The sequence below is a fragment of the Glossina fuscipes genome, unplaced genomic scaffold (assembly GCF_014805625.2).
Source record: "Glossina fuscipes isolate IAEA_lab_2018 unplaced genomic scaffold, Yale_Gfus_2 121, whole genome shotgun sequence".
Lineage (NCBI taxonomy): Eukaryota > Metazoa > Arthropoda > Insecta > Diptera > Glossinidae > Glossina > Glossina fuscipes.
The window spans coordinates 3,964,086-3,978,586 of NW_023998464.1; the positions used below are offsets into that span (position 1 = coordinate 3,964,086).

At 33.8% G+C, this 14,501-nt stretch overlaps 1 protein-coding gene across 5 annotated transcripts in view; it reads left to right on the forward strand.

The window, feature by feature from the left end:
- The window catches only part of LOC119640392 (protein amalgam), a 121,288-nt gene that overhangs the window by 37,658 nt on the left and 69,129 nt on the right, over positions 1-14,501 (forward strand). For all 5 annotated transcript variants that reach the window (XM_038038385.1, XM_038038384.1, XM_038038386.1 and 2 more), the window contains one exon: positions 11,222-11,713. In XM_038038385.1, coding sequence (XP_037894313.1) covers positions 11,614-11,713 — 100 coding nt within the window. In that variant the 5' untranslated portion in view covers positions 11,222-11,613. The remainder of the gene's footprint in view (positions 1-11,221; positions 11,714-14,501) is intronic.

The following is a 14,501-nucleotide window of genomic DNA, read 5'->3' on the forward strand; positions in this document are numbered from 1 at the left end:
GCAATAAGCAAACGGTACAATCAAACAAACATATGCACTAATAGCTAACTTTCGTTTACACACATAAACGTATAACTTAAATATAGATTCAAATTTGCATTTGTATATAGAATGAAGCATGCATATGCTCATAGGTACACATTAGAGCGCGGTTGTTGTATTCAATGTTGTTGAAACTCAGTTTGAATTTTAGGCAAAGCAAGAGCAAACCTCCGAAATGCATTGCCAGCACTCCATCGATTGCAACCGTTCGTGTGCACAGCTAATGTGGAATACAGACGCATACTTATGACGCAACAGCAGGGACAGTGACACATATGTTTAATGTGAACTTGTATGAAGTTCTTCCTTAAGCATCCCCACGGGGAAAAAGAATACAAATACAAACGCACGGAGGATGGGGGAAATTGAATGAGAGAAACTACGTAAGTTCCTTTCAAGGATCATAAAAAAAACGAAGCCGATAATTTCTAATTGTCCAGATACATGTGCATGCCTACTTACAATAAAAGTTGATTCGACTTAAAACAAAATTCTCTTTGTAGCGCAATAGACTGAAAACGGAATTTTAAAAATGTTGAGAAAGTGAAAGGCGTCACAAAGTGAAGTGCTTTGTAAGCTAACAAGGACTCTTGGTAATGTATAGAAGTAAGAATTTAACTTTGCAGACTAGCAAATATTTTTGAAATGTGGTATTCGCTCCTTGCTCGATAACACTATCAGTAAATGATTTGAGCGGCAAAGAATACCGCAACTATATTAGTTGAGTGAATAACAATTGTTTTAATTTCTGTAAATAAGTTTTTTTTATCTCTTTAAACGGTTTTTTTTATAAATAAGTTCCGTTAATCTCGTAAATCTTCGATAAATGAAGTTGTGCGTTATTGTAAGAAAGATTCACAATCCAATGATTTGAACCTCATTAAAAAGTATTAGGAGCAAAACATAATAAAGTCATTTTATATAGCACTATTGTATTTCTATTAGTAAGAAAGAAAAGAAATTAAAGGCGCATACTCGAGTAGAATACTAACGGAACATAGATTGCGACCATAAATAAAATTTTAATAACTTTTTACATAAACTTTTGCATAAATAATTCAAAAAAGGTTGAACTAGTTTAATGAGGTAACCATACCCGCAGGCAGGAGTGAGCGCATCAAAGTTAATATCACTCAATAAAATTGTCGGCATAATATTTCCACTAATGAGTTAATACATGCTCTTAACGAGACCTTCATCATCTTGTTATAAAATTCGCTTTTCTATGATACAGTCCGTATCACTGGATCGTGGATATTTTTCAAAATTTTTTTATTTACAATTGCATTCCTTAACAGTAGGATAATTCACAATTTATTTTGGGCCGTACTCTCAACTCAAAGGTTCTTGTCCGACTAACTCTCCCTTCCACAAATATTCTATTTACATACATTTTTACAAGCATATTCATGGCTTCATTTTTAATCCGATAACCGATTTTTCCGCTAATCCTTTTCATCGACCGGCAACTGCATGATACGCCGCGAATGGGCATTTGGTTTTCCCTTCTTCAGGGAATTTATTATTTGGGAAAAGTAAAAAAGCTGGTATTAACTGGATTTGGGATTTTCGTACTAATATTTTGTTTAAGAGGGCTCATAAACTCAGGGCTTAAAAATTCTGCAGGCATAAATGAATTCTCTTGGCCATCGTTTTATAAAACTTCTGCCTCTATTGATGGAGTGTCAGGTACCCCTATTAAGCCTAACTTTATTATCAAACCGAATTTCCATATCAAAATAAGCAGAGGTATATTCCATAGTTATTGATGAAATAGGTAAAACCGATGCTACACGTTAGCGTTGTGCATTGCTGTAAAGTTGAACTCAAACCTGCTAACCAGATTATTTAGATCCGATTGGAATAAACAAGTCGAAAGATAAAAACAATTTATCGTCTTTAGCACTTTCAGAGCAGAGCAAAGACGAGAGGGCTACCGTAAAGAACATTAAGAGCCACATAGACAAAAATTTGAAAGCCAATTTTTGTGCCGTCTCTTTCAAATAGAACGAAATTCAATCAACAAGTTTCTGAAACAACTTTAATTCTGTGAACTTCTTATACGTCTTACTAAGGCTTGTAACTCTACGCAACTTCTATTTGAATTCTCTTATTTTCTCCTATCAAAGCCAAAGAGCAAATTAACGATTGAGATAATGATAACCATTTAACTGCGTATGACGTGTGTACAGTTCAAAGCAAACCTTCATTTTATTGCGTTTGACGTGCACACACGACATGTGGAGTAAAATACTATGAATTAATTCAAAAGATAAAAAAGTTCAGTAAAATGTAACACTGGTATGTTTTCTTTGTACTACCACTTAGCCTGCTACAAATTAAAAAAACGTTTGGTTAAATTTTCTTGGTATAGAATGCACTCCCGGTTCCGTATATGGTAGAGAAACCGCAACGCGTCCTTGAATATGACAAGAAGATGAACGGTATTGACAAAAGCAATTGGAATAATTGCATCGTATAAACCTGCAAAGGGTGAAGAAATGCCATAAGAACATGTCTTATTTTTGATCTCATCTCTCTTCTTCTTATGCACATGAGCAGCTCCCTGTTAAAGAAAACAATTTACTTTTCTTTATAATTTTTCCTGTTCATTAATTTTGTTATTTTTTTGGAATTTTCAAATTTTCATTTATAACAACTCATTATTATCAGCTTTTGATCTAATGAAAATGAAATATTATTCGCTTCACTTTAATTTCACCGTAAAGCTTAACAAGCAAGTATTTGTATTGCGTTTGATGTGCCTTCACCATCATGTCTCGACTTTAATTACACACTTTTTTCGGGAAATTTTTAAAAATGCATTACTCAGCTAACTGGTTAAGTGAAGGATAGAAGAGAGTTGCATTCTTTTTTTTTTTTTTTTGTTTTTCCCTTCTTTTTGATTGATTGAAATTGATGGAAAATTTTTTATTTTTACAAAAAGCAAAAACAAAATGACTACAAAGACCAATTATTTGGATTAGAGTCAAATTCTAAGCCAGTTTATCCTTCTGCTTGTTCGATGGCCTGTCTTTTATGGTAAGTTTAAGAGCGAAATAAATTTACACAAAAAGCGGAAACTTTGTATATATGTTTTCACTTTGGGTCAATAGATCAAATTTAAGACTGGCACGCATCCACGCATATGTCGTAATGGCGTAATGCCAAAAAATTAAACGCTTCAACTTTAAACGTCGTTGTCATATAAAGATGTGGAAATTGTTACGTCTTGCAGGTCCAGGTACGTGTTTTCGAAAACATAATATTGAGATGTTTTTTGTAGTTTAGCTGATTTAACGATTGCAAGTATATTCGGCGAGATACCGTTATACTTCGATTCGTTGATATATGTGTGAACATGTACGTCAGAGCACTTCTTCAATGTTTGCAAGTGTGACTGTTCCAAAACGAGACAGTGGGTGAAAGTGGCGCAATCGTTTTTAAATTCTTCTTTCTAAAAATTAGATTAATGTGCATGTGCTATATATAGACTGGGCTAAATTGGGCTTTTCCAAAATGGCGCATCCTGAGAACGTCATCTATTATCAACACGTCCGAAAACATAACAATCGGGCAACATATGATAACTTGCAGTACCGTAGCTCGATATGTCTGATCGCGCTCGAACTGCTCGATGCAATAAAATCAAGTCAATTTATCATCACTGTCTTTAAGTGAGTATGGCTTTTTCGTATCGGAACGAGCTCGAAGAACCGCGTTTTCAAACTTTTGCTTCCCCCGACCTTGCCTTAATTCAACAACAGCTCATTAAGTATTCCTTGTTAATATATAAACCTCGTTTATTTCTGCAGGCAGATAGCTTCACAAGGACTACAACAAAGGACATTCGGTGTTAGAATTCCTTGGAGTTATTGTCCGATCAAATTTTTCTGCGCAATATGTGACTTCTTCTTATTGAAACCAGATGAATAAATCAACAATTTTCTACTCAAGCCAATACGCGATAAGGAAGTCTATTTTAAGCAGACCAAAAAACCGCGCAAAGCGGTCACTTTCACGGAGTGTAAAAGGCATCTCGTGAATAATTTGTGCATTGCCTTCAAGCCAAAAGTAACACTTCACTGAACCGTTGTGATGGCAGAAGATGATTTTCTAAAAAAAATTTCATAAATTTCTAATATGTTCCAACACAGCGAGTGCACTACATGTTCGTTGGAAATCCTTTCCCAAAGTTTGCCATCTTGAGCTCACCGGCAAATCGCCGTTGTTGGAATTGAGTATTGGTCTACAAACTATAAATGTCTCCATGCAAACCTTATTGAAAATAACTAACGAATGACTGTGGTATTCAAAGTATGGCCAAAATATTGGTAAGAAATCACGTTAAAGAGTTATTTAGGTTTTTTATATTTCTCTTCGCTTTCAGTAACCAAACTATTCGATAGTATTTTTTTTCGCAACAAAAGTACATTTGAGTTTCTTTAGAATATATATTGTGTAGGTGGACGTAGCCTATGGTCGGGCTTGGTCTTTTAAAACGCTTCAATGTATCCGTACAAATAATCATTTTTCAATAATGAAAAATTGACGCGTTAACCTTATATAAAACGTCAGTTATAGCAATAGATATTAAATAACAGATAACTATGATCAATAGTGCAATAGCTAATGGCTTGTGTATGAGAAGAATTCGCCTCCATAGAACTGTGAACGCATGCTTTGATTATTAAAGCGCAATTTATAGTATCCAGAGAGATAATGGTTTCGGTCTATAACCTTAAATGACTTTGTTTAGTTTATCTCTTACTGCAGCCTGAGTTGTAAGAGTTGATAATATTTCCATTTATTTATTGAATTATTCATGAAACAACACAGATGATATTTTAAACTTTTTAACACATCAACCATCACATGTTTTTAAGTATGTTTAGTCAACACAATAATATTATATATGTAACGTATATGCAATCGTTGGCGTTTGTCAATCACAATTTTCAAAGGATTCTAACAAACTAGTACAAAATTTGTCCACAGCTATGGTCGCATAGAAAGTCAGACAAACGAATAGGGACAATCACTAAATTGAATGGTCGTTAAAAGAGTCGGAAAGCGTTCTATATGCGATATGTGAAAAAAATGCCATTATTTTGGAGTAAAGCATCTGTCATATCTTGCATCCGCAGTACTCGAGAAAAGTTTATATGTATAGATGCTTGTGTATATATATATATATACATTTGTTTTTGTTGCTTCAGTCATTCAGTTTCACTGTTGGTCGTTTTTATCTTCGCTTGTGTCATCAGACAGAACAGTCAGACTTTCAAAGTTGGCTGACAGCCAGCCATTGATTCGCTTGGTTAGTTCAATTGCATACGTAGTTTACTCTTACGTACACTCGTTTACTAAAGTACGTGCATAGCCAGATATATATTAGGTATGCCTGTTATATACCCCGCATGTGTTCTACTCACTCGCTCTAGTAAAACTGATACAACGGATTGACAGTGAAAATTGGTAGATATGCATGCATTCAATTTATGTGTATGTAAGTGCATGCTTGAATACGTTGAAAAATTTGACTTTCATATGTGCATTCAATGTTAAATATAAGTGTGTGTATGCGAGAAATTCGATAGCGCGAGCTTCTTTCTTCACCGCAATACAATCAAAGTGCAATAGCATTGGGCTTATTTTACATTTGTCTCTTTTTAGTGCTGTCAACGCATTCAGCGCAAATTTAGTCATAAGCGTCAATATTATATATACACACACACACATAAACATATATATATATGAATATTTATGTATTATATATATATATATATATATATATTTATATTTATATATTTAAACCTATATATAGATCTAAATACATCTACATGTACGCGGATGTGTGTAAATATGACTGTGTGTATATTTTTTTTTCATTTTGTTTAATATGTGGGAAAGCAACAAAGGCCGGAGTGTGAGATTTTCACCCGCTAATCTCTTATCCTATACTCCGCGTTTCTTTGTTTCTTCTACGTATTAGCAGCAAACACTCCCAACGCGTTCCCTTTTCTTAGGTCGTAAAGATATATACGTAGGCACATTTGCTTTTGCAGGCACATTGGAATGGTTCAAGGAAAATTTTGTTTGGTTTTTTTATTCATACATAATAGAAAATAATCACATCATTTCTTTTGAGCCCTGCTTTCTATTCCACATAGAACGAATGTGCTAAACTGAAGCATATCATATAAAGCAATTGTATCAAATTTCCTTCTCCCTCCGCCCGTATTCATATAGTGAAACATTGAAAAAGTGAAAGAGAGAAGAACGCACAGAACTATATATATACTGCAAACAAAAAGCCACATTCAATTCGTTCTCACTTCTTTGCTCATTTATGACATGTATTTGTTGGTGTTGTTATCTTTTTTTTGTTTTGCTGGTAAAGTTTTAAAGCCGCATTTGTTTTACACAAATAAATTTACATTTTCGGATTTAGTTGATTTGAAAGGATCAGAAAATAAAAACTAAACTTTTTCTATAATATTATGTACATACGCACTATATATGTTATGTATGTGTTGTGATATCGGTAACATGCGCAAACGAGATAACTATATATTGGTTGTAAGTTGATTTTAAATTTCCGCAACAAAGCGCTTACTTGCGGCAAAATGTTATCGACAGATTAAGTTATATTTAAAAACTTCCTATTTTCTCAAGGAAATTGTGTAACCTTTCAGTTAAAAGAAAGATTGAACAGAATCTCAATTGCACAACTTATGTTCATGCTGATAAGCGATTCGGGAAAGCGTCAGAGCATCTGCTAATATGTGAAAAATCCGCTTGTACAATTATACATCTTTTTACAAAGTTTTTCTATAATTTCTCAACACGTCCGATGTGTAAGATAGACGAATCCATATTCAGCAAATGTGGTAAAACAGGGACTTTTGTGGGGAAAATTTTTCGGGAAAAACCAATCGTGGGTCACAATATTTGATGACGACAGCTTGATATTTGCGAAAGGCGTGGCATGATACACTACTAAAAAATTTAGCATTTGTTATAATAAAAAACGAAGTATATATATTTCATATATATTTCAAAACGTTAAACTGCTTTTCTGGAAATACGATTTCTCAAACCGGCCAGCAGCGTAACGCTAATAATTTTCATTCTTTTCATTGGCAACTTTAATACTATCTTTAGGACAACGTTTGAGAGAGAAAAATAGAAGGAAGGAATTTTGAAAAGTTAATTTAAGCCATTTAAGCATTAACTAGACAAAAATCAATATTGTTTTTAACTCCTACGCGCTTCTCTTATTACAGACGTGTAGATTAAACAATTCTTTAGTTTTGTGGATTCAAATTTGCTTTAGGTACACTGCGTTCTATTACTGTGGAAGAGAGGGCAACCTTGTTCCTAGTTTTTAATATTTTCAAAATTAATATACCTTACACAGCCTGTGTTGGGGGGTATATTAGGTTTAACTGAACAAGTATAAAATCCGAAACGACATAAAATAGACCCACCTTTAGTTAGATTCCGAGCTTATCTCTCGATCTGTTCTTCCAATGTCGGGCCATGTATTTTGTGATCTACAGGTGTCTTGGCCCAAACACGAGCCGTATTGAGAATGAGTTGCATCGGACTACTTTTTGAAAAGTATTGCAACTTTGAAAATGCGTTGGTAAAAGTCGTTGAATAATAAATAGCATTGAGGAGTTCTAACTTGATTTCAAAATCTTACCCCGTCTGGAGCAATGTTTTGGACCTCCCTCTATATAAATAGTCCTACGACAACTGAAGCTTCTCAGGGGGAAAATTTTTATTATTTTATGGTGAAAATTGGTCCGTGATGGTAAGCAAATCTTACTGAACTTGGTCTTCGTAGATCTATTCTTTGGATCCCACCCTTTTCTCATAAAGGTTGTTACAAGGCTTTGTATAGGCAACAGGTCCATATAAATAGTGATTTGTGGTGAACATGGTCCGTAATAGTAATTTGATATGGGTATATTTTTTCGATCTCAGTCTTTAAAAGGACTCTCATAAATGAATAATTAAAATGAAGAGAAGTACGAATTATATGGCGAGAAAGCGTAAACTGCAGATTTTTATTACGAAAATAGATGAAGAATCAGAATTCTTTAATAAGAAAACTAAATTTGCTAAATTTATATTAATGCTTTTACGTGGAAACAATGTTCATAACTTTAATGTTTTAGCACATAAATGAATGAACAATTGTTCATTGTATTAGTGATGCAGCATATTTAAAGGTCGGCCTAGCCTAGCCCAACTATAATGTTTTTATTTGCTTTTCTTTTTTGTAATATTTGGATGTACTTTTTGTTATTTTAATATATCTTCTATCTCCTAGAACACTATTCTTCCTTAAGATTTTACATATACGGTGGATGGTATCTGACGACCAGTAAAATAAACCGTTAGCTTGGTTTAAGCAGTTAAGATTTTCGGAGAAAGCTCTATTAAATTCCATACATCTTTACTTGGTATTTAGTAAAATTTGTTTCGGGTTTTTGCTGGCATGACGCTTGACTTAGGTTTTCATTTGTGTTTATATTCTTTATTTTTCTTTATACTTTGTTTATACTCTGTTCATTTTTTAGTGCCCTATGATTACAAGTGTATATGAGCCATAAATTATTGATACAAGGATAGGCCCTTTTTAGGAAAGAAAAAATTGCGGGCTACACTTAGTGAGACTATTAAGTTGACGATCCTAATTTCTTAGCTCTTACAACCGAAACAGTGCCTAACGGACTTTCGATTGTTGCGACGATTTTTGCAAAACAATTTATATTTTATAATAAGGTCTACAGGTTTGTTTATCTGAATTTAAATGACGATTTAAACTTTCTGTTGCGTTGCGGTTTTAGCAAAGCGAAAACATTTTCATAGTTATGGCATTGTAACGCTCTTATCTTCAGAAATGACAACACGTCGTGAGTTAAATGAACGATTGACAAACCTTCGATATATTTTTATAGACTAGAGTGGAATAGCCATGTTCTTCTATTTATTTGCTGAAGTCGCCGGTATGAGTCTTCAATTTTATTTAGAAGAGAAAATTTGAAGTCAAATGTCATATATCGAACTAAAATTTATTATTTACTTATTTTATTTATTCGTTTGGGAACCTGTTAGTGGTTCTGTTCAAAGCAGACTTATGTGTTTCATTTCCACAGACGGAAATTAAATCATTTTCAAAAGTTAGTGTATCGACTTAGTTGATGCAAGGTGGTAAAGAAAATTGAGACATTAATTACATATACGGAGACATGTAATTACTGTAGGGAGGCTGTAAATCACGTGATTTTCTCCTTAATTGAACAATTTTTCATTACCCTTGTCAGCGTCAGAACTACGCCTTCAAAAAATCGGAAGAGTTGATGTTTTTAATCAGGTTCAATTTAATTCACATATTTAGTTATTGAATTCAATGGAGTAAGCACAATAGGCATTTGAATGTTTGCTCGCAGTAACTTCAACATGCTATTCATTTCGCGTTAATCAAAGTAATTCGCAATAAAGGAAACAAACTTATACTGTATAGTATGTACAAACTCACTTCCAGCTATTGACAATATAAAGCTCATCACAAATAATGACTTCTATCCTTCTCGAATTAGGAACATTACGGATTCCGAAAATTGTAATATCCTTTTAATCTGAATGCCCAGCCATCTAAATATTCCCGGAAATGACTTTGCACAGAAATTAGCTAAATTGTCTCTTTTACATCTGTCGCACATTGCCAATAATGTCAATTAATCTAATATAAAACGTCATTAATTGTCGTATACATAAACGAACTCTATACTTGTTATGAAACGTTTAGTTACGTTTAGTTTGATACAAGTCAATCTATCGTAATAAGCTTTCCCTTAGGTCAATCTATCATAATACGCTTTCCCTTAGGGATTACTTAACGAAATGTAAAGTTGGGCGACATCAAATATCGAAATTCATTAGATTATCCTTAGTATATCCGCTATATTTCTGCTTCTACTTCTAAGAGTCAGGAAATCAACAACAGATGACTTGCTGAGTTGAATAAAGAAAGGTTCACAATGTGTAATAAAGTCGCCAGGTAACTTGATTATAAATAGGAATAGAAAGTTGACTCCTCGATCATGCCAAACATTCAGAATACGTTGATTACAAGTGCGGAGGTTTATATAATGAACGACATGCCCTCACTTGTATTTTATTGCGTTAACTGCATAAATTTTCTTTATTGGACTTTAAATAATCAAAGGTAGAAGAAAGTGCGCGTAGTTTTTATTTCGAGGCAAAAAACGGAGGAAAATCGTTCATTTTTCTGGTGTTTGCGTGATTGAGAGTTCCCACAAAAGAAATTATACACTATCGGCAATATGTTAAACTTTGTACAACAATCTCAACTTTCAAAGCATATTTCGATTTTTTAAATTGTTGTTCTCCTCGTATTTATATTTGTACTTGTAAAACTACCTCTACGATTAACAATAGTACTTAATGTGTACGAGACTTAAAGGCCATTTGGCTATCCCTCTCCCTTTTCTTCAGCTTACAATTTTAATTGCAAATTAATTATTAAAATATATACATAAATAAAACTTTAACAAGACAATCTAATCTTCTTTTGCGGAAAGCGTCTCGATTGGTCAAACGATAAGTTTGCTGACAACACATTGTTCTCAAATTTTTGAGATGACGTGTACGCAAAGTTCGTCAGAAAGCGGAAATAATTTCCTTTTATGCATATGTACGTACCATGTAACGTAATAGTTAGCGAATAGCTTACTTTTCGTAAAATTTGTCCATACGCAAAACTCTACATACAGACAGAGCAAATGCCCTGTGCTGTACGAGGAATACAAAAAAATTAGTCTACGGTACATTTACCACAAAATTTCATTTGTTAAAAATTTTTGTCATTTCAAACAAAATTCTCATATCTATTCCACAATGTTGCGACACTGTTAAGGACAACCACCACACAAAAAAAGGCTAAGTATGAATATGTATATGTGCATAGACTTTAATTATTTCATTCATACTTATGTCTGCTAACACTTCGCACTTCTATTAAGAAAATGTAAAAGAAAAAAAAAAAAAATAAATAAATAAAATGAGAAAAAATGAAAATTAAATGACAAAAGAAAAAGAGAAAATATGAATAAAATTTTTTTCTTTAATTTTCTTGCAGCTATCAACAACACGTTCGTTGCTTTTTTGTTTCATTTTCAACGTTGCCTCTGTGCCTCTGTAGCACAAATTTAATGTTAAGCTTTTGCATATGGAAGGTGTTACGGCAAATGCAACATTAACCACACCATCAGCACTACCGGAGACCATAATATTTACGGTATTCACATTTATTTCAATGTTGTGAATGCGATTGCTCGTTATATAGCAGCTACTGTTTGCCAACTAAAACGACTGCCGGCAATCGTTTACCATCAGTCGAATTGCGATAACGTTGCTGATGTAGTTGCTGCCGCTTCCTCCTACACTGGCTTATACCACATACAGCGTATTCTACTACCTAATTTAACACCACGCTCTGTTGACTTGGTTGCTAGTGACAGTGCAACAGCGATGGGGCAAATGAATTGCTACAAATGCATGTTGCTCAGCATGATGATTACGCTTTTGGCCCTTTTCAACGGTTTTAGCCAGTTTTTGGTGTTTGCTCAAGGTAAGTAAGAATGTGCTGTCAGAACTCATTCACGATAATATGTGCATACGCACGTACATGCATGCAGGCAATGACTGAGTTTCCGGTTTACATTCAATCGATGAACAGCGCTGTTGAGATTGTTTATAGTTTATGTTAATTGTTTTGCGTGAGTATGTAAGTGTGCTTGAAAAAATATTAACATTTAGCTTTGGGTTTCCATTTATATGTACGCCTTTATTATGAGGGCTACGTTGTGTGTACGCTAAACTGTGGAATATGCAGCTCATGAGCGTCGACTGACAGACGCTAAAAAATGTGTAAGAATTTTGCACGAATCGCAAAGATCAAGGCGGTTGATTCAAGCTTTTTCGGAAACTTTTGAAACGTGGTCTTTTCGTCATTAACCACTTGACTCATCAGACACAGCAACAAATTATTCTTTCTGATTGAAATATATAATCACATGCAGTAGCCAATTTTTATGCCACTTTTGTTATATATACGATGCATGCATCTCCGAAACACAGGACTTGAATGTGTCGAAAATCGGATTTAGAAGATAGGCAGACCACTTACATCAACGTTAAGTTTCCGTGCTCTCACTCCTAGTTTATAGTGTACATGATTTTTCAGATATTTGCGAAAACTTTCAAGTTTCACACTGGCCTTATTTATAGATCAATAATCGTTCAAGAAGCTTTTTAAGGGTTTTGACAAAGAAAATTAGAATGATTTAAAAAAATATGGAAATACTACTCCGAAGTAGTTACGCTGCTTTTGTTGCGGTTCTTAGTAATAAGCGCTTTTAAATATTTATTTATTTACGAGGCAGCCGTTTACAGTATATAAAAAATCTCAAGGTAAGATGACAATATGCATTTCATAAATAATGACAGAAAGCAGAAAACTTACAATTATTTACATTGTGTCGTACACTCATATATATCTAGTTCCTATGTAACATGATTGCTTTAAGGAAAGAAACATATTTCAGTTTATGGTGAATGGCTTATGAACAAGCAACGTAAAAGAGACTAAATAGTTCGATAAGACGTTAATTTAAGTATAGTGCCTCGATACTCGCCGTAAGAAATGAAAATTAGTTTCAATACTTAAATCAGGTGACTCGAGGCCCGGTTTCTAAAAGGTTGGAAGATTGATATGGAGATATGAAGGCAGAACACAACTGGAGTTTCTTTCTAGCCCTCGTAGCGCAAATTTATAAAATGGTTTTTGGATAGACTCAGTTTGGTCAATACCGCGTATTCTAGAACTTGTGTAACAAAGGAATGGTATATGACATGTGTGTACCTCATGATCCGTATATTCGTCCTTGTCGGATTTTCTCATTAAATGTCATTATTATGCATATGCATTTCGTCAAGTCGTTTCGTTGCAACCTAATTTACTACCTACCTAACCTAAATACTCCGCGTTTCACAAGTATACGGCTAAAGAAGTCGATACACTTAACTGGTTAACAGACATTTTGTCATCAAAATTGGGCATAGCTAAAGAAATAAAACTCCCGACTGCCAAGTTAATGTTCGTAGGTTCGAATTTCAGTGAGGTAGGCTGGTTGTATTTTTTGATTTCAGTTTTTTTGCAGCCGGCAAAGTGTAGCTTAATAAATAAGTAAATTCACGGTCCGCCTTGTGAAAAATCATAGAATACATCTTGCTACGTTTGAAACTAAACGTATATGTAGATACGGTATGTCTATGTATAGTCCGTACGGGCGACTTTCTTCAAAATGATAATATGACACTTGAGTTTTTCTGAAACGATTTTTTTAAGGCGGTCTCTTCTATTCATATATTGACTATTACTGGATACTTTTGCAACGACGTAGGGCTTAGAGCGTCGAAAAAACGATGCTAATACTAAACTGATTACAGCTGGTGCTGTGATCTGGTGTATTAACTTTATTCTTATTCCCCCTGCTTGATGTAGGTGTCAAAAGAAAGCAGCTAAAGAATAGAATACGAACTGTAATAAAATAAAAAGTAAAAAATTAATTATACATTCCCAAAAATTTTTAAGTTAAACTTTTATTTTAAATAATCAAAACGTAAAATAAATTTATTTCCAGAGTCGCTTTTATTTGACTAATCATATAAGGATACTTTTTGAAAGGTTTACTAACAAATTGACTTTCGTGCTTATTAAAATCTTAAGTGCGCCCCAAGTTTTTATGCTTTCATATAGAGTCAAGATAGGCAACTCTGTGGCAAAGATAATTTTTAATTTATTTTAGTATAATTTATTAATAAATATAATCATAACATAACTACAAATAGTAAATAATGTGCCAATAAGATTATAAAGTCTCTTTCGGCACAATCGTGAAAGTAAAGATGTAAGCAACACAGCATTTCTCCACAGTTTAGTTCTTTAAAAAACAAGCTAAAACATTGTAGTAGGACACGATCCATTATTAAATAACGACCCTTCTAAATTGTGTGGTGGAAAAAGTGCTTCTGTCCGAACCATTTTCAACAGCATTTATCCTTAGGGGCATACACGTCGATATTAAAAATTGTCAGCTGTAGGTTGATCAAAAGGAAACAAGACGAGCAAACGAACAGACAGATTCTGAATCAGCCGATAAAGCAAAAGGTGGTCTATCTGAGATATTTCTGACTGCACATCCTGCTACATCCGCACAAATGTAATGCACTCCTCTCTCACAAGCGGTGTAGAGTGTAAAATTTTTTTCACATTATTAATTTGTTAATAACTGACAACCTGCAGGTGCGTTCCTTCCTTCCTGTATTTTAAAGAGTTACAAATATCTTCACCGATC